The sequence below is a fragment of the Acipenser ruthenus genome, chromosome 17, assembly GCF_902713425.1.
Source record: "Acipenser ruthenus chromosome 17, fAciRut3.2 maternal haplotype, whole genome shotgun sequence".
Taxonomy (NCBI): domain Eukaryota; kingdom Metazoa; phylum Chordata; class Actinopteri; order Acipenseriformes; family Acipenseridae; genus Acipenser; species Acipenser ruthenus.
Window position 1 is genome coordinate 16,112,538 of NC_081205.1, and position 21,528 is coordinate 16,134,065.

General features: G+C 44.8%; 1 protein-coding gene across 7 annotated transcripts in view; it reads left to right on the plus strand.

Annotated features, from left to right (window-relative positions):
* The window catches only part of cep63 (centrosomal protein 63), a 43,556-nt gene that overhangs the window by 17,610 nt on the left and 4,418 nt on the right, over window positions 1-21,528 (plus strand). For 4 of the 7 annotated variants that reach the window (XM_034038454.3, XM_034038457.3, XM_034038453.3 and 1 more), the window contains 6 exons: window positions 4,203-4,346; window positions 5,273-5,424; window positions 14,343-14,465; window positions 15,120-15,228; window positions 15,538-15,735; window positions 16,288-16,430. In XM_034038454.3, the coding sequence (XP_033894345.2) occupies window positions 4,203-4,346; window positions 5,273-5,424; window positions 14,343-14,465; window positions 15,120-15,228; window positions 15,538-15,735; window positions 16,288-16,430 (869 nt within the window). The remainder of the gene's footprint in view (window positions 1-4,202; window positions 4,347-5,272; window positions 5,425-14,342; window positions 14,466-15,119; window positions 15,229-15,537; window positions 15,736-16,287; window positions 16,431-21,528) is intronic. The other 3 variants (XM_034038456.3, XM_034038459.3, XM_034038458.3) reach the window with 3 other exon arrangements.

The following is a 21,528-nucleotide window of genomic DNA, read 5'->3' on the forward strand; positions in this document are numbered from 1 at the left end:
ATCCATCCGTGAGCTGATGCTGAAGTGCAGCTGGGTCATGCAGCAAGACAATGATCCGAAACACACAAGCAAGTCTACATCAGAATGGTTGAAGAACAAGAAATTTAAAGTTTTGGAATGGCCTAGTCAAAGTCCAGACCTAAACCCCATAGAGATGTTGTGGCAGGACCTGAAACGAGCAGTTCATGCTTGAAAACCCACAAATGTCACTGAGTTGAAGCAGTTCTGCATGGAGGAGTGGGCCAAAATTCCTCCACGGCGCTGTGAGAGACTAATCAATAACTACAGGAAGTGTTTGGTTGCAGTTATTGCTGCTAAAGGTGGCATAACCAGTTATTGAGTCTAAGAGGGTGATTACTTTTTCACACGGGGGCATTGGGTGTTGCATAACTTTCTTTAATAAATAAATGAAATGTGTATCAAATTTTTGCGTTATTTGTTCACTCAGGGTCCCTTTTATATAATATTAGGTTTTGGTTGAAGATCTGATAACATTCAGTGTCAAAAATATGCAAAAATGCAGAAAATCAGACAGGGGGCAAATACTTTTTCACGGCACTGTATGTCTGCAACTCAGGAAGTCCCTTTACAAAATGTTACCCCATTACTACTGTGTTAAATTGTACTCTTACTCACGCTTTTGTAAGGCAATCTCCATTTCGGTGTTTGGTGTTTGCTATCTGACATCTTTCTACACCTTCAGTACACCCTGCTGGAGGAAATTATTCTGTTTCAGTAGTCCTCTATGCTATGCTTTGCCATTAAAAATAAAATAATTTATAATAGGACTAACAATGAATCGCAGACATTTGTTTGTAAAACTTGTGGATTTCCGTTTACCCTGTGGGGAAGATTTAATGACCTGTACTTAACGGTGTAAAGCTGTAAGTAGTCTCATCATCTCATCTTCTGCGCAAGTAGTGAGAAAACGATTACAATGTTGTTATTATTATTATTATTATTATTATTATTATTATTATTATTATTATTATTATTATTTATTTCTTAGCAGACGCCCTTATCCAGGGCGACTTACAGTCGTAAACAAAAATACATTTCAAGAATCACAGTACAAGTATTAATACAATTAAGACCAAGATAAAATACAATGACTTTGGTTCTAGCAAGTACAAGTATGACAAAATACGATTCAATAATGGAGCAGATAACAGTGTCAGTGATAGTTACATTAGGATATAATTAAATACAAAATACTACAGATTAAATAACACTTGACAGATTACTGCAGATTAAATGCTGTAAAATAGGGAGCAGATAAGAGCAAGTAAAGTGCATTTAAGGAAGAGTGATAGTGTCCAGAGGGAAAAGAGGAGTTCTACAGGTGCTGTCTGAAGAGGTGAGTCTTGAGGAGGTGCTGGAAGGTGGTTAGGGACTGGGCAGTCCTGACATCTGTAGGAAGGTCATTCCAACGCTGCAGGGCGAGGGTGGAGAAGGGGCAGGCTCTGGAGGCAGGGGAGTGTAGAGGAGGAACAGCCAGTCTTCTAGTGCAGGAGGAGCGGAGAGGTCGAGTAGGGGTGTAGGGAGAGATGAGGGTCTGGAGGTAGATGGGTGCAGTCTTGTCAAGGCATCTGTAGGCAAGTACAAGAGTCTTGAACTGGATGCGAGCGGTGATCGGGAGCCAGTGGAGTGAGTGGAGCAGTGGAGCTGCGTGGGAGAAAGAAAAGGAGGTCAGATTTAGAGAGGTTGAGTTTGAGGTGATGCGAGCGCATCCAGGAGGAGATAGCAGACAGACAGGTAGAGATACGGGAGGGGATGGTGGGGAAGGAGAGGAAAATCTGAGCATCATCAGCATAGAAATGGTATGAGAAACCATAGGATGCGATGAGGGGACCCAGGGAGCGGGAGTAGAGAGAGAACAGGAGAGGACCCAAGACTGACCCTTGGGGGACTCCTGTTGAGAGAGGGCGAGGTGTGGAGGTTGCTCCACGCCAGGTTACCTGGTAAGTGCGGTTGGAGAGGTAGGAGGAGAACCAGGCCAGAGCAGTGCCAGAGATTCCCAGGTCAGCAAGAGAGGATAGTAGAATAGAGTGATCGACAGTGTCAAAGGCAGCAGAGAGGTCGATGAGAATTAGGACAGAGGAGAGAGAGGCTACATGTGTAGAGTTTAGTGAGTAAGTGACAGACATGAGGGCGGTTTCAGTGGAGTGAGCAGAGCGGAAGCCAGATTGGAGAGGATTGATCAGAGAATGGTTGGACAGGAAAGCAGAGAGCTGGCGGTGTACAGCCCGCTAAAGGGTTTTGGAGAGGATAGGAGGGAAACAGGACGGTAGCTCTGGAGGGAGGTGGGGTCGAGGGTAGACATACAGCGACAAACTTCCATTTCATATTTCTGTAATAATAGCCAAGGTATTAAAAGGTAAAACAAGAAAATTTACAAGAAAGACTCCTACGATTTATTAATGAAATACTTCATATCCGATGGATTTCAAAGTGCTCCTGGGGACCCTGACCTCAGCTATGTTACGCTTTCTTCTTGCACTGCGTTTCTTTTTCGTCGGAGGTTGTGACAGATCTGTCTCATGGATAGCTGACACTGCACCAGGTACCAATTTAAATCTCTTGTCTAATTCTAAATGTTTTCTCATTACTGATGATTGTTCAAAACAATCATCGGTAAAGTGCGTTGAGCACAGTGTAGAGAACTCAGTTGCGCCAATTTGCTCTTTTAAGTTTTATACATTTTTCCCATACATTTTTTTGGAATTGAAACAGAGACCCCCTGTTTGGTGGTGTTTCCACATCTGGCAGCAATACATCTTTTTGGCATTTTCCAAATCTTCCTCCCAGACACTTACAGTGTTATGAGGCAGCTGAGTTCCCCTTCGCACGTCACTTCCTCCGGCGTCTCCCGAGAGGAGTTTCTAAACCTGGAAGTGGCTGAAGGTACAGAAATCATCTGAACGGAGCTCAATAAAAAAATAACCAATTAAAATTTTCAACTACCAATGGTTTTATCATATTCTGGGACCCGCGGGGAACATATGGTGAAAGATAAAGAATTATATTTTTGCTGGATAGACACTTTAATTCCTATTGATTGCAACTTTCTCCCTAGTTAATTGTAATTACTCTTTTGCACACACACTTTTTCCCCCGGACTGTTTTTGCTTCTAGGCTTTTTAAGATAGTCATGCCACTGTTCTCTCCCACAATAGAGGGGATGGAAAAATTGTCTGTCTGCAGGAAGAGAGGAGCAGATGTGCTGATCCTTTTAGCTTGACTATCAAAACGATTATTTGCAATTATATGATTATCAATAACACAGTTCAGTAAAATAAATTACACACAAATTGACAATAATATTGAGATAATCAAATATTGTTTAAACCCTAAATAGGATAGTAAGCAGGTAAACAAATGAATACTTGGTTGGTCTTTGTTGGTGTGTGTGTATTTGCGCAGTGTGTGTGTGTGTGCGGGGGGTGGGTGGGGTGCGTGTGTGCATGCATGTGTGTGCGGGGGGGGGGGGTGTATGTGCATGCGTGTGTGTGTGCGGGGATGGTGTGCATGTGTGTGTGCGGGGGGGTGTACGTGTGTGCATGTGTGTGTGTGCGGGGGGTGTACATGTGTGTATGTGTGTGTGCGGGGGGTGTACATGTGTGCATGCGTGTGCGCGGGGGGGGGGTTGCGTGCGTGCATTCGTGTGTGCGGGGGGGTGTACGTGTGTGCATGCCTGTGTGCGGGGGGGTGTACGTGTGTGCATGCATGTGTGTGTGTGCGGGGGGGTGTGCGTGCATGCGGGTGTGTGTGCGTGTGTGTGTGGTGGTGTACTTGTGTGCGTGCGGGGTGGTGTACGTGTGTGCGTGCGGGGTGGTGTATGTGTGTGCATGCGTGTGTGTGCGGGGGGGTGTACGTGTGTGCGTGCGTGTGTGTGTGTGTGTGTGGTGGTGTATGTGTGTGCATGCCTGTGTGTGGGGGGGTGTACGTGTGTGCATGCATGCGTGTGTGTGCGGGGGGGTGTACGTGCGTGCAGGTGTGCGTGCGTGCGTGTGTGTGTGGTGGTGTACATGCATGCGGGGTGGTGTACGTGTGTGTGGTGGTGTACGTGTGTGCGTGCGGGATGGTGTACATGCGTGTGTGCGGGGTGGTGTACGTGTGTGCGTGCGTGCGTGCGGGGTGGTGTACGTGTGTGTGTGTGTGTGTGCGGGAGTGTAAAGCGCTGCTGTGTCTGCCTGCTTTAGGAACACAGTGAGCTGGCCAGCCTGTCGGAGGTGCAGAGTCTGCGGAGCCGGCTGGAGAGAGCCCAGGACACCGCACGTTTCCGGGAGCTGGAGATAGAGAGGCTGGGGCTGGTGCAGGGGGAGCCGGGGCACTGCAACCCAGGGGTAGGGTCGGGTCAGCTAAAATCAGAATCAATGAAGCAATCGGACAAGCAAACACGTTGTCAGAAGACAAGCCCTATTCACAAATTATGATCTCAGGAGTTATTGAAATAATCAGTTTGAATTGATTACATGTAGTTTGATATTCCTGAAACTATTCTAGGCTGTTGTTAAAGAAGCCAGCAGCAGTCTAGAACAGTTGTTATCCCGCGCTGGGGATGCAGTGGAGGCGTCTCACTTCAGTACATCTATCTGGAGAAAGACTTTTGTAATTGTGATGGAACTTGGCTAGGCCATTCGGTAGCTGAAGCTGTGTATGATTATTGCTCAAGGTCACACTGAGCCTTTGTTTTCAATGATTATTGCTCAAGGTCACACTGAGACTCTGTTTTCAATGGACATCCACCAGCTGGCCTCTAAACAAAGAGGCGCTGTCTTAGAACAATATTTGTGGACTTCACACCTTCTTTGCAAACGATGCCTCTGAGATGTTTGAGACAATTATATGGAAACAGCAGTACTGTTTTAGCTTTTACTTTAAAAACCAAAAAATATAACAGACATTCACAAGCATTCACGTTCCACCGGATTCAAATACCTTTTTTTGCCTTCTGCTCCCAACAAGTACACCTAGTACTCACTTTGGAAGGTTCCCATCTCATTAGCCGGAACATTTGTTTACTTGACTTGGTTTGCAGATTATTATGAAGAAAACTTTATTATTAAAAAGCAAGAAGACATTCATTCTTATTTTTTAGATTCTGCCATATTTCATAACAAAGTCAACACAAATGGTGGAGCTTTTGTCCAGCAACGTTATTGGGTTTCATTGTGGGTGGCAAAATAAAAGTTTATAACTGATTCATGGATTACTTGGTTGCATTTCTAGTTTCTTACACCCAGGCTTTCCTCCCTGCCTACCTACCCAGGTGCTGAGAGAGGAGAAAGCTGAGCTCAAGTCCACTCTGCTCACTCAGGACTGGGTTGTCCGTGGCTCTGGAGCCCAGCAGCAGCAGCAGGGTCTGTGTTCGGAGCTGGCCAGACTGAGGGAGGCCCTGCAGGACAAAGAGCAGCTCATCAGGTGGGTGTACAGCTAGTGCAACAGCACGGAGAGGCTGGGGATGGTACAGCTAGTGCAAGAGCAGGGAAGGGCTGGGGATGGTACAGCTAGTGCAAGAGCAGGGTGAGGCTGGGGATGGTACAGCTAGTGCAAGAGCAGGGAGAGGCTGGGGATGGTACAGCTAGTGCAAGAGCAGGGAGAGGCTGAGGATGGTACAGCTAGTGCAAGAGCAGGGAGAGGCTGGGGATGGTACAGCTAGTGCAAGAGCAGGGAGAGGCTGGGGATGGTATAGCTAGTGCAAGAGCAGGGAGAGGCTGGGGATGGTACAGCAAGTGCAAGAGCAGGGAGAGGCTGAGGATGGTACAGCTAGTGCAAGAGCAGGGAGAGGCTGGGGATGGTACAGCTAGTGCAAGAGCAGGGAGAGGCTGGGGATGGTACAGCTAGTGCAAGAGCAGGGAGAGGCTGAGGATGGTACAGCTAGTGCAAGAGCAGGGAGAGGCTGGGGATGGTACAGCTAGTGCAAGAGCAGGGAGAGGCTGGGGATGGTATAGCTAGTGCAAGAGCAGGGAGAGGCTGGGGATGGTACAGCAAGTGCAAGAGCAGGGAGAGGCTGAGGATGGTACAGCTAGTGCAAGAGCAGGGAGAGGCTGGGGATGGTACAGCTAGTGCAAGAGCAGGGACGGGCTGGGGATGGTACAGCTAGTGCAAGAGCAGGGAAGGGCTGGGGATGGTACAGCTAGTGCAAGAGCAGGGAAGGGCTGGGGATGGTACAGCTAGTGCAAGAGCAGGGAAGGACTGGGGATGGTACAGCTAGTGCAAGAGCAGGGAAGGGCTGGGGATGGTACAGCTAGTGCAAGAGCAGGGAAGGGCTGGGAACGGTACAGCTAGTGCAAGAGCAGGGAGAGGCTGGGGATGGTACAGCTAGTGCAAGAGCAGGGAGAGGCTGGGGATGGTACAGCTAGTGCAAGAGCAGGGAGAGGCTGGGGATGGTACAGCTAGTGCAAGAGCAGGGAAGGGCTGGGGATGGTACAGCTAGTGCAAGAGCAGGGACGGGCTGGGGATGGTACAGCTAGTGCAAGAGCAGGGGAGGGCTGGGGATGGTACAGCTAGTGCAAGAGCAGGGAGAGGCTGGGGATGGTATAGCTAGTGCAAGAGCAGGGAGAGGCTGGGGATGGTACAGCAAGTGCAAGAGCAGGGAGAGGCTGGGGATGGTACAGCTAGTGCAAGAGCAGGGTGAGGCTGGGGATGGTACAGCTAGTGCAAGAGCAGGGAAGGACTGGGGATGGTACAGCTAGTGCAAGAGCAGGAGAGGCTGGGGATGGTACAGCTAGTGCAAGAGCAGGGAGAGGCTGGGGATGGTACAGCTAGTGCAAGAGCAGGGAAGGACTGGGGATGGTACAGCCAGTGCAAGAGCAGGGAAGGGCTGGGGATGGTACAGCTAGTGCAAGAGCAGGGAAGGGCTGGGGATGGTACAGCCAGTGCAAGAGCAGGGAAGGGCTGGGGATGGTACAGCTAGTGCAAGAGCAGGGAAGGGCTGGGAACGGTACAGCTAGTGCAAGAGCAGGGAGAGGCTGGGGATGGTACAGCTAGTGCAAGAGCAGGGAGAGGCTGGGGATGGTATAGCTAGTGCAAGAGCAGGGAGAGGCTGGGGATGGTACAGCAAGTGCAAGAGCAGGGAGAGGCTGAGGATGGTACAGCTAGTGCAAGAGCAGGGAGAGGCTGGGGATGGTACAGCTAGTGCAAGAGCAGGGAGAGGCTGGGGATGGTACAGCTAGTGCAAGAGCAGGGAGAGGCTGAGGATGGTACAGCTAGTGCAAGAGCAGGGAGAGGCTGGGGATGGTACAGCTAGTGCAAGAGCAGGGAGAGGCTGGGGATGGTATAGCTAGTGCAAGAGCAGGGAGAGGCTGGGGATGGTACAGCTAGTGCAAGAGCAGGGAGAGGCTGGGGATGGTACAGCTAGTGCAAGAGCAGGGAGAGGCTGGGGATGGTACAGCTAGTGCAAGAGCAGGGAAGGGCTGGGGATGGTACAGCTAGTGCAAGAGCAGGGAAAGGCTGGGAACGGTACAGCTAGTGCAAGAGCAGGGAGAGGCTGGGGATGGTACAGCAAGTGCAAGAGCAGGGAGAGGCTGGGGATGGTACAGCTAGTGCAAGAGCAGGGAAGGGCTGGGGATGGTACAGCTAGTGCAAGAGCAGGGAAGGGCTGGGGACGGTACAGCTAGTGCAAGAGCAGGGAAGGGCTGGGGATGGTACAGCTAGTGCAAGAGCAGGGAGAGGCCTGGGATGGTACAGCTAGTGCAAGAGCAGGGAGAGGCTGGGGATGGTACAGCTAGTGCAAGAGCAGGGAAGGACTGTGGATGGTACAGCTAGTGCAAGAGCAGGGAGAGGCTGGGGATGGTACAGCTAGTGCAAGAGCAGGGAGAGGCTGGGGATGGTACAGCAAGTGCAAGAGCAAGGAGAGGCTGAGGATGGTACAGCTAGTGCAGAGCAGGGAGAGGCTGGGGATGGTACAGCTAGTGCAAGAGCAGGGAAGGGCTGGGGATGGTACAGCTAGTGCAAGAGCAGGGAGAGGCCTGGGATGGTACAGCTAGTGCAAGAGCAGGGAGAGGCTGGGGATGGTACAGCTAGTGCAAGAGCAGGGAAGGGCTGGGGATGGTACAGCTAGTGCAAGAGCAGGGAGAGGCCTGGGATGGTACAGCTAGTGCAAGAGCAGGGAGAGGCTGGGGATGGTACAGCTAGTGCAAGAGCAGGGAAGGACTGGGGATGGTACAGCTAGTGCAAGAGCAGGGAGAGGCTGGGGATGGTACAGCTAGTGCAAGAGCAGGGAGAGGCTGGGGATGGTACAGCTAGTGCAAGAGCAGGGAAGGACTGGGGATGGTACAGCTAGTGCAAGAGCAGGGAAGGGCTAGGGATGGTACAGCTAGTGCAAGAGCTGGGAAGGGCTGGGGATGGTACAGGTAGTGCAAGAGTAGGGAGAGGCTGGGAATGGCATTCCTGAGGAAAAATACATGAAATCACTTATCTTTTCTAAGAAAATGATCAATTTTTTCTTTTTTTGTTACACAATAAAATACATTTCAAACTTTTTGCCCTGATGCTCCCCCTTCCCATTCAACTGTTTTGACCTGAGGATTGGCGACTTTTTAAAAAGTACCTGCAATTACAAAACAAACAACAATTGTGATAAACATAGCCCTTGCATGGGTGAAAATAGTGCGGTACAGTGGTGTGATACAGTGAAAAACTTACTATTAAGAAATACATACTGTATATCGCGGCCCATTTTATTCCATTGTCCTGCCACTTTGTTTTTTTTGTGTGCTTCTGTGTTGCCAGTGTAATTTGGGTGCAGGGTCACGGCGGGGGTGGAGTCGTGGTGTGATTGTGTGACCATTCCGCGCTGCTCCCCACCTCCCGGTGTTGTAAGGAAGAGATCGGGTTGGCTGGTCAGGATGGAGGGGGCGGGAGCAGCAAGTAGGGAGGGGTTTCATGCAGAGTTATAGGCTGCGTCTCAAACCATTCCCTTGCACCCTACACCCTTCGATAAGTGTACACTTTGCATGACGTTTTACTGACGTCACAGAGTGTGCACTTGGGTGAGTGAGGGAGTAGGGTGTAGGGTGGAGCTAAAAGCGTAAAATAGGATGCACTTCAGCATCATCATTCAGCGCCTTTACCTTTGACTGAGCAAGAAGCTTCGCAATCTTTTGTTGTCAGATTATAGTTTGAAGAATGGCTGTAGCACTTGCACTATTCCTGTTCCAAAGAACTGTGGCAAGGATTTCGGCAAGTTGGAGACGTCTTCGCCGCACTATTGTCCTACTGAGCGAACAAGACATGTATATGTACATGTATAACCTTTGAGATAATTTGAAAAACTTTGATATTGGTTAATAAAATGCAAACTTTGCCACATCTTACGAACATGTACTTTATAATTTAGCCTAATATTTATGTTTTATTTTTTTGTTTTGTTTTAAATAATATTTTAAGTAGTAAGACATCTATTTTACTTTAAATCCAATAGGTAATATATTTTGCTTTATATTCAGTATCGCTGCAAACTGGCGAAAGGTTCCACACTCATTTATTAATCACTGCAAAAACATATAATGGAAATGATAAAAGTGCAGGCTATATAAAAGTTTCAGATGTCACTCCCAGCCCAGCTTCACGGCGTTTCTTTTCCCCGTGAAGAGGACATTGTTTGCCGTATGCAGCTGGATCAGTTTTAGGGTCTCTTCCTCTGTCCCTGTATTTCGTAAATAAAAAATACAAACATTTGAAATATATACAGCAATCGATATGTACCCAAAATATTTTTCGCTGTGCTTTCTAATCATATATTTAAATTGTGATCATAGATTTAAAAAGATTAATTTTATTAGCTAAGCGACTCAGTACAACATACATCTCACAAATAATTTGCTTGTTAAATAACTTAACAATATATACAAAGTCGTTTTGGGGAAGCCATCAATTACAGAGTTGCAGAGCTAAAAGTAAGTTTCTGTCTTAATATATGTTGATACACAAGAAAGAAAATTAATTTTCTTAGGTAGACAGAAAAGGTATAATTAAATACTACTACGGTACTAATTAATATACGTTAATTAGGTGCCCCCTTTCCTTTTTTTCAAATTTATTATAGGTGAGAAACAAAGACAATAACATACTGTGGCAAAGTGGTAATTAGTAGCAGGTGTATAGCGGGTGCAGTTCAGATGCAGTAATTCCAAACGACAAACAGACAACAAAGTCCGGGTGAAATTAGGGTTTTAATGATTAGAAATCCAATTGTCTGATGACCAGCCAGAAAACAATAATGAGCTGGCAATACACAGCAATGTGTATTGCACAGTAATGAAAAAAGGGTTGCAGTCCCGCAAACAATAAACACGGTACAAAACACACACACAATTAGACACACACGATCACAGGTCCAAAGTGAGCGCTCTCAGTGCTTGTGGTGAAGTACAATATGTTACGTGCTATTCGTGAAGACAAGTGCTGTGGTGATCTGGCTTTGTGCTGGCCCCTGGCAACAGCTCCGGATTTGTGTTTAGCTGTCTAGTGCTATTTAACAAAAAACACAGACAGTTACTAAACAGAAAACACAAACAAAACACTCACAAACTCTTTATTTTATTTTGGGGATATCTCCTGGTCCTTCCAGTCTCCTCGTAACTCTGAAACCCAAACGAAGGAAAAGATTTACAATTCTCCGGCCCCTTTTATGCATCTATGCATGACCCCTTGGTAAACGATTTCAGCTGACTCTATTGCTTGCAGCTGCTACCTTCCGTTTACCTTCCTTCCTGCATAGGAGTCTCATCTTTTTCCAGGCTGACTGACCTCCCGACCCAGAGAATAAACTGTCAGACCAACCTGTCCAAAGCCTTTCCCTTTCGCTACTTAGCGCCCTCACAGGTCGAGAGGGAGATTTACAACCAGAACTCATTATATTTCCGTCACACAACACCTGTTTTATTGTTCATATTTGTATTTTTTTTTTTTTTTACCTCTGTGACATATCTCCAATGGTACGCTGCAGAAAACTAATCCCATCACAACTTTAAAGTAAAATAATAATAAAAATCCTGGATCTCACTGGAATATATTAAAATGATTATACCTTTTTGAAACCAATTTGATAGGGCTATTTGACAAGCTGATTTTTCATATAATTTATCATAAATACATTTTTAAAGGGTTAGAAGAAAATTACGAAATTCTTACAAAAAATATTTATTTCAGGCAATCACAACAGCATTCACCTCCGAACACGCACTCTCAATGTCACTGGCTCCTTCCCTGGAAAACGCATGAGTGAAGTGAAGACAAGGTTACATTATCAAAGCTAACCCTTTCCAGGACATCAGCAACTTGCACCAATACTCATGGCATGGCGTATGCTTTCCGACAAGAAATTGTTACAAAGTTAAAAAAAAAAGCAACATTTTCCCTGAATATAGACCAGGCCACAAACAATGCTACAGATAAAATACTGAATGTTCTTGTTCAGTATTTCTGTGAAAATCGCAAACGGATAGTTACAGAGCACCTGGCCTCAAGACAACAAAACATTGCCAGTGCCCAAGATATATTCCAAACTCTTGACACCATGATGTCAGACCTAAAAAATATATACTTTTAAGTATGTTAAGTATATTTAATAACTTTTTGTTAACTGGCTTCACAAGTGACTATTAGGTTTGTCATTCTGGTAAAATTACAAGTTGTAATTGATTGTGGTTTGTGTTTTTTTTTTTTTTTTTTATTCCACAAGGTTAAGTTAAAATTTGATTCTGAAAGTGGTCCGAAAGGCTCAGAATGCATCTTAGAACATGTAAAGCCCCACAGCTTACTCCATGCAGAGTATCTAGGCCAGGGATGGTGAACCTTTTTTAGATGGAGTGCCCAAAGTTGGATTTTTTTTGTCACGAAGTGCCAAGGGTGCCAATGATTAATTAGGGGTGTAAAAGGTTATACGGCGGCTAAACAGTAACTTTTTAAAACAATATTTACTTTCCTTTTTTTGTAATTAAGTTTTTATTAAGCAAACATACCAAAAAAACAGCAATCCACAATACAAAATAATCAAGAACATTACATGAACTAGGACAGAACCCCTCCATCCGCCCTCATCCCCTCGCAACCTCCCCAAACCCTGAACCCCCCTCCCCCCTCTGTTGTCTGGAGAGCAGGTGTGGGGGAACAATATTTACATTCCTATGACTAATGGGACCTCTGCTGCTGAATATCCGCTGACATTTTTTCAACCCGTGGTTCATGTCAGTCATTTTTAGAGCAACACATGCAGCACTCATGTCATCTGTCAGCCTGTTGCGCATGTCTGATTTGATCAAATTCATGCCAGAAAAAAGCTGCTCACAAAAATATGATGAGCCAAAAAAAGTTAGAAGTGAATTTCCAAGAGTTTTCATTGCTTTGAAAGAATTTGGCAAAGAATTCCAGACTTTCAATATCTCATTTTCTGCACTTTCTGCTTTTTCCCCATCTACTCTGTCACACTCAATCTGCTGTAATGTTACATGCAGATCAGTGAATTTTCTTTTCCACACTTTCTTGAAATTCCAACAATTCCATTTCCAAGCTTTCAAGTCCCAGCCATTCCAACTGGGAAATATTCAGCTGGTCAAACATGGCTGTGTCAGGACTACTCATGAAAGACAGTGTTGCCTCCATGTTGCGGAACTGAATAAACCTGGCTGCAAATGCTTTCCATGAAGCCCCCACGATTTTGGAAAATTGGTGGTAAACTTCCTGCAGATTACTGGGACTGTCTGCAAAGTGTGCAGATTTCTGCAAATGTGTTTTCAGGTTTGGGAAGTATTTGATCTGTCCACAGTCAATGTCTCTTTCAAACACATCTAACTTTCTTTCAAAAGCCCTGATATCCCCAAACATGCTTTCAGCTGTTTTGCCAAAACCCTGCAACATTAAAATCAACCCCATCCCACTCCTGTTCCCCTTTATACTTCACTGGGCACTTAATGCTGGTCTCCCCTCACCTCCCATAATTTCCACTTGTCCCTGAGAACTCACAATCTGTTCAAAGCAATTCCCTTACATTCCCCATTCCCTGTCCCTAAGTACACTGCACATTCTAATCTACACTCACATGCTGTTCTTGCTGGAGACTGCGGCCGGGGAGCATGGCTGTGGTAGAAAGCAGTGGAAGACTACTTCGCTGCAGACCAGTGGGAGGCAAAGTGAGGCAGCAAGACATCAAATTCAGACAAAAAATGAATAATTATCAATATGCATGTTCTTTCCATCCCTAAATCCATTTTTGCTCACAGATTATATTATATCTTTTTGTAAATTTACAGACATAAAAAGCAATAATATAGTGCACCTCACAGGGACCCATCAATTTTGCATATGCCTCTATATTTTGGACAATGAGACTCTTTAATCCTTATTCAAGTAAGATCAATCAATCTTAATTTTATATGCGCCTTTCATAGTGGAACATCATCTCAAAGCACTTCACAGCATATAAAAGAATAACAGTGCATCATACAATAAATACATAGTTTAAATATTATGAACTACTGAACTACAGTAAAATACATATCACATTTCATGATGCACTAGTTTAGAATTATAATGCTAAACATCAGTAAAAGCAACAATCACAGTGCATCATACAATAAATATCAGACGTTTGCTCAATTGGCGCGCTGCACCAGTAACCCTGGCCATAAGGGTTTTGTTTTTTTGTTTGCAATTGCACACAGTGGCAGCCATTACCGCTGTACTGTCATTTTATTTCAACTGTATATTTACATATCTACTGCTTTTACATTTTGTAAAATAACTATTTAAAAGATGAGTAGCAGATAACATACTTATTAGAAAAAGATTTCTGTGGTGTCAAACTACCTTGAGAAAAAAGGAGTATCCCCAAATGTACTCTACATATCAGAGGCATAATTTATTTTGAGACGTTTGTTTTTTGAGAATTTACAACCTGCTTTTCCCCACTGTATGAAGATGGGTAACATACTACAGTATGACCCGTCAGAATTTAAACCTGCATTTCCCCATAGTTTGAAGATTAAAATAGTATAAAAAAAGAAGAAAAAAAAACAGTACATCAAAAAAAGAATACATAGTTTGAGATACGAGATACGGTATGTGACAGTGAAATATATTTTCGGTATTTATGACAAGGGAAAGGTTTGACAATCAAAACAGAGTGGGACATTTGCTTTAAAGTTCAATGCACAAATACACGTGTTCGCCATCGCTGGTCTAGGCTGTTTCTCTCTCAGGTTGTGGCAGACGGCTACATACTGGGCAGCGAGCTCTGTTGTCTGCCGCTTTTCTCGTAACAGGACTGATATTTTCAGCACTGCTCTCCCCTTCCTCTCTATTGGTGTTTCTGATCAGGTCTCACCCTCTCTGCTCAGGTCTCTGCAGAGTAGTGTGAGTCAGCAGGGTGGTGTACAGCTGGAGCGTGCTCTTGTTCAGAACCAGACCAGCCACTCCAAAGAGAGCAGTCTGCAGGCTGAGGTGGGCCGGCTTCAGGACAGGTAGGCTTCATTGCCACACACTGTCCCCCACTTCTCCACACCCCTTCATAACACTGCCAATGAGCTGTGAGGGGGAGCTGTCATGCTGCTTCACTGCAGCGGAGCAAGCACCTCACTGGAAGAAACCACTGCCCTTCCCTGACTGGATGCTGTTGTATCAGTTCTAGTGGAAGGGCTCTGGAATCATAACTAACTAAAATTTTGTGTCTCATTCCTGCCCTAGTGCTTGTTGAATGGTATGTACTTTACGTTCCTTGTGCAGAAACACTGTAGCCTGTAGGGTCACCATGGGCTGACCCTGCAAGGTGTTTAAATTTGTTCTGGAGGGAAACGTGATCATTTCTCAATGATTAGCAGCCTTTAATTTATGCATAACTATAAACCACTCAATAGTGCTACATTTTGAAATAGTAAGAGACGCTAAATAGAATACATTCAAAGACTAGAAGTTTCAACTAGAAGTCTTTTGCAGTGCCTCTAATTGACGCAGGGAAGAGGTTTTGGGGATAGAAATCTGCATTCTCCCATAAGACCCACAGATGCTAACCACTGTTGATACTGTCCCTTGTCAAGGGGTGGCAGTCTGGCTGTGGGGATGAGAAGGAAAGTATCTTGGATTGTAGTTTATTAAACTCATATTTCTGCTGTTTGCAGCCTTGAGAAGACCCGGTGTGTGGAGCTGAGCACAGAGCTGAGCCAGAGGCAGCAGGAGCTGAGGCAGGGAGAGGAGGAGAGGAGCCACCGCCAGGGGGAACTTAAGAAGGTAGCACTGACACACCCTGCAAAACTTCAACAAAAATTCATAAAACTCCTCTAGACTGCGGTTAGTGCCTTATAAATTTAGATGCATACAAAACTTTATTTAATCCATCAAAATATACTGTGAAAGCCTGATAGTTAATGTAAAGGAGTATCACGATCCATGGATGCATAGGGATTTTAACTCCTAGCATTACCAATTTCAATTAGGTGGATAATTGAAAATGTAAGCACTTGTGGGCTTGATTCTCATGAAGGATCAGATAATGTTATAAACCACAAGGTGTGTGATTGTGTGATTACTCCTCCCCAGCAGTCGGAGGCACTGCAGCGAGCAGAGCAGACTCATCGTGGGGAGGTAGAGGGGATGAAGAGGGAGATCACACAACTGACCACAGAGCTGCACCAGAGAGACATTACAATAGCAACACTCAGCAGCTCTGCCTCCCACCTGGAGAGACAGCTACGCAGCGAGGCAGAGCGGGGGGAGAGGAGGGCAGCAGAGCTCAAGGTGAGACTGGTGGAGAGCATTCAAGTGATACCAGGAACACTCACCAGTAATATGATGATTATAATATTTGCTATTGTAATATTTGTGTATTAGAAGACCCAGGTGTGTGTGTGTGTGTGTGTGTGTTTGTGTGCTTGTGTGTGTGTGTGTGCGTGCGTTTGTGTGTGTGTTCCCAGGTGATGCAGGTCCAGCTGGAGACCCTGAACATTGACAAGCAGCACCTGACTGAGATACTGGAGTGCGTGCAGTCACAGTGATTTCCTCGTTCGTAATGCTGATAGCAGGGTTATAGTATATTGGGGGGAAAAAAAACTAAACACTAAAAGGTGCTATTCTGTTTATGTTTGAGCTGAACTTTGTACACCTTCTTAAACTGTCTACAACTTCATTTCTGACACTCAATTTTTTTATCAGTATCTTGTTGCTTTATGATGTAAATGATCGCAGTTTGACTGCCTTGATATTATTAGCAGATACAGAGTAGACGACTGCTCAATAGGTGATCAGTGCTGGCACAGGGACTGTGGTGTATCGTGTGCTGTGTCTCCTCAGCATAGGGAAGGCTCCCTGGCAGAGCTGCAGCAGAGATACGTGTCGTCTTTCAGTGAGCTGGAGGAGGAGAACCAGCACCTGAGGAGGGAGCTGGCAGCAGCGAGGGCCAGGCTGGAGATGAGCGCGCAGGATGGGCAGGGCAGGTGAGCACCTCCACTGTTAACACAGGCTGGGCAGGGCAGGTGAGCACCTCCGCTGTTAACACAGGCTGGGCAGGGCAGGTGAGCACCTCCGCTGTTAACACAGGCTGGGCAGGGCAGGTGAACACCTCCACTGTTAACACAGGCTGAGCAGGGCAGGTGAGCATCTCCACTGTTAACACAGGCTGGGCAGGGCAGGTGAACACCTCCACTGTTAACACAGGATGGGCAGTGCAGGACCGGTGAGCACCACCACTGTTAACACAGGCTGGACAGGACCAGTGAGCACCTCCACTGTTAACACAGGATGGTCAGGGCAGGTGAGCACCTCCACTGTTAACACAGGCTGGACAGGACCAGTGAGCACCTCCACTGTTAACACAGGATGGGCAGGGCAGGTGAACACCTCCACTGTTAACACAGGCTGGGCAGGGCAGGTGAACACCTCCACTGTTAACACAGGCTGGGCAGGGCAGGTGAGCACCTCCACTGTTAACACAGGCTGGGCAGGGCAGGTGAACACCTCCACTGTTAACACAGGCTGGGCAGGGCAGGTGAGCACCTCCACTGTTAACACAGGCTGAGCAGGGCAGGTGAGCACCTCCACTGTTAACACAGGCTGAGCAGGGCAGGTGAGCACCTCCGCTGTTAACACAGGATGGGCAGGGCAGGTGAACACCTCCACTGTTAACACAGGCTGGGCTGGGCTGGGCAGGTGAGGATCTCCACTGTTAACACAGGCTGGGAAGGGCAGGTGAGCACCTCCACTGTTAACACAGGCTGAGCAGGGCAGGTGAGCACCTCCACTGTCAACACAGGCTGGGCAGGGCAGGTGAGCACCTCCACTGTTAACACAGGCTGGGCAGGGCAGGTGAGCACCTCCACTGTTAACACAGGCTGAGCAGGGCAGGTGAGCATCTCCACTGTTAACACAGGCTGGGCAGGGCAGGTGAGCACCTCCACTGTTAACACAGGCTGAGCAGGGCAGGTGAGCACCTCCACTGTCAACACAGGCTGGGCAGGGCAGGTGAGCACCTCCACTGTTAACACAGGCTGGGCAGGGCAGGTGAACACTTCCACTGTTAACACAGGATGGGCAGGGCAGGACCGGTGAGCACCTCCACTGTTAACACAGGCTGGACAGGACCAGTGAGCACCTCCACTGTTAACACAGCCTGCCTGTTCCCCTATATGCACTGTGTGCTGTCACCCCCATTAACAAGAAGAAATCACGTCTGTAGTGCCTTTCATGACAAGGATCCCAAAGCACTTCACACACCTACACACACACACAGAACAGTTAAACCATAAAATTAAAAACAGTTTAATACAGAAGTAATAAAGCTAGTTTGTAGAGATTGAACAATTAACCCTTTCAGGACCAGAGTTTTTCAGTGGAATGCTCACCCAGGACCTTTTTTTTTTTTTTTTTTTTTTTGGCTGTATTTGACTGTCCTATAAAAAATCACTACAAATCATTTTTTACAGTAGCATCTTGGAATTGGTGTACTTTTTTCAGAACACTCTGGGGAACATTATAAAGTGCTTCATAAACCATAATACTCAATTCAAGAGAAATTGAAATCTGGTGTATGACCACAGTTATGTGTATAACCTTTAACATGCTGGACATAATCTAGGAATGTAGTAGATGAATGCATATAATCTAGGAATGCAGTAGATGAATGCATATAATCTAGGAATGCAGCAGGTGAATGCATATAATCTAGGAATGCAGTAGGTGAATGCATATAATCTAGGAATGCAGCAGGTGAATGCATATAATCTAGGAATGCAGTAGGTGAATGCATATAATCTAGGAATGCAGTAGGTGAATTAATTTTTATTTATGCTTCTAATGATTTCTATTTGGCTTTCAAGTTCAGCAACCTTATGCCATAAACATTTGTTGCAAATACAATCTTAAATTAACCACCATATACATTTCATAAGAATTACAGACCAATGCACGCATTCCAGATTCCATAGTGTAGTTAATATCACAACTACAAAATAGTATTTAAAAATCAATCATTACATCAAATAAAAATAATAAAACAAATGCAAAAATGAAAACTATATATATATATATATATATATATATATATATATATATATATATATATATACACACAGTACTGTGCAAAAGTTTTAGGCAGGTGTGAAAAAATGCTGTAAAGTAAGAATGCTTTAAAAAATAGACATGTTAATAGTTTATATTTATCAGTTAACAAAATGCAAAGTGAGTGAACAGAAGAAAAATCTACATCAAATCAATATTTGGTGTGACCACCCTTTGCCTTCAAAACAGCATCAATTCTTCTAGGTACACTTGCACACAGTTTTTGAATGAACTCGGCAGGTAGGTTGGCCCAAACATCTTGGAGAACTAACCACAGTTCTTCTGTGGATTTAGGCAGCCTCAGTTGCTTCTCTGTCTTCATGTAATCCCAGACAGACTCGATGATGTTGAGATCAGGGCTCTGTGGGGGCCATACCATCACTTCCAGGACTCCTTGTTCTTCTTTACGCTGAAGATAGTTCTTAATGACTTTCGCTGTATGTTTGGGGTCATTGTCATGCTGCAGAATAAATTTGGGGCCAATCAGATGCCTCCCTGATGGTATTGCATGATGGATAAGTATCTGCCTGTACTTCTCAGCATTGAGGAGACCATTAATTCTGACCAAATTCCCAACTCCATTTGCAGAAATGCAGCCCCAAACTTGCAAGGAACCTCCACCATGCTTCTCTGTTGCCTGCAGACACTTATTCGTGTACCGCTCTCCAGCCCTTCGGCGAACAAACTGCCTTCTGCTACAGCCAAATATTTCAAATTTTGACTCATCAGTCCAGAGCACCTGCTGCCATTTTTCTGCACCCCAGTTCCTGTGTTTTCGTGCATAGTTGAGTCGCTTGGCCTTGTTTCCACGTCGGAGGTATGGCTTTTGTCCGCAAGTCTTCCATGAAGGCCACTTCTGACCAGACTTCTCCGGAAAGTAGATGGGTGTACCAGGGTCCCATTGTTTTCTGCCAATTCTGAGCTGATGGCACTGCTGGACATCTTCCGATTGCGAAGGGAACTAAGCATGATGTGTCTTTCATCTGCTGCAGTAAGTTTCCTTGTCCGACCACTGCGTCTACGGTCCTCAACGTTGCCCGTTTCTTTGTGCTTCTTCAAAAGAGCTTGGACAGCACATCTGGAAACCCCTGTCTGCCTTGAAATTTCTGCCCGGGAGAGACCTTGCTGATGCAGTATAACTACCTTGTTTCTTGTTGCTGTGCTCAGTCTTGCCATGGTGTATGACTTTTGACAGTAAACTGTCTTCAGCAACCTCACCTTGTTAGCTGAGTTTGGCTGTTCCTCACCCAGTTTTATTCCTCCTACACAGCTGTTTCTGTTTCAGTTAATGATTGTGTTTCAACCTACATATTGAATTGATGATCATTAGCACCTGTTTGGTATAATTGTTTAATCATACACCTGACTATATGCCTATAAAATCCCTGACTTTGTGCAAGTGTACCTAGAAGAATTGATGCTGTTTTGAAGGCAAAGGGTGGTCACACCAAATATGGATTTGATTTAGATTTTTCTTCTGTTCACTCACTTTGCATTTAGTCAATTGATAAATATAATCTATTAACATGTCTATTTTTGAAAGCATTCTTACTTTACAGCATTTTTTCACACCTGCCTAAAACTTTTGCACAGTACTGTGTGTGTATATATATATATATATATATATATATATATATATATATATATATATATATATATATATATAAATGCTGTCATTACCAATAAGTCAATATGGGAAAAAGTAAAGAGCTATCTGAAGACTTTAGGCATAAAATTATTTGTTGTCATAAAGCTGGAGAAGGATACAAGAAGATTTTCAAGCATTTGAGTATCCCAATTTCAACTATTGTTTCTGTTATCAAGACGTACAAGACTCATGGTACTTTCACAACGCTTCCTTGGTCTGGAAGAAAGAAGGTTCTTTCATCAAGAACAAGTAGAAGAATTGTGAGGAAGGTTAATAACAATCCGAGATTGACTGCCAAAGATATTCTAAGTGAACTGGCTGCAAGTGGGACTGGGGTTTCCATTTCAACCATAGGTTGAGTATTGCATGGTGAAGGTCTCAATGGTCACAGGCCAAGGAAAAGTTTGAAAAACGGTATTTAAATGATGGATACAAGTTCTGGTCAAAGGTTTTGTGGAGTGACGAATCAAAAATTGAGCTATTTGGTCACGCTGAAAGTCTGGTGAGGCATATAAAGAAAAGAACACCATACCTACTGTCAAGCATGGAGGTGGTAATATCCTTATATGGGGCTGTTTTTCCTCTAGTGGCACAGGACATTTTGTTCCAATAGATTGTAAAATGGATTCCATTGCATACCAAAAGATATTGGCCAATCATCTGAAACCCTCCGCTACAAAACTTGGTTTAAAGCGCAACTGGACGTTCCAACACGACAACGATCCAAAGCACACATCAAAATCTACTTCAGAATGGTTAAAAAAGAATAAAATCAAGGTTCTGAAATGGCCTAGTCAAATTCCCGATCTAAATCCGATTGAGAATCTTTGGTATGAGTTGAAGAAGGCTGTGCACAAGAGAAGTCCTTGGAATTTGAAAGAACTGGAACAATTTTGCGTTGAAGAACGGTCAAAAATCACTAAAGAATCATGCCAAAAGCTCATTGACAAATATACTATTAGTTTATTGCTAAAGGTGCCTCAACTAGCTATTAATTTAATTTTCCTTGTCAGGGTATAAATACTTTTGAATTAGCATTTTTGGAGTTTTGCAAAAAAAAAAATGCTGAAATAAATATAAACATCTATTTCTTGTAATTTTTTTTTTCCTCATCCACAAAAGCCAAACTTTTGCTACGAAAGATTTTTCCTATAATTATTTATGTTGGAGAAATTTCTAGAAATTATAAATTTCCATTGGGGTATGTAAACTTTTGACTACAACTATGTGTGTCTTTGCAGTAGTGCTTCTCACCTTCAGTGTACTGCATGCAAGCTATGGCTGGCAGAATAAAACAAGGTATGCAAGATGTAGTTGCACTTTTAGTAAAA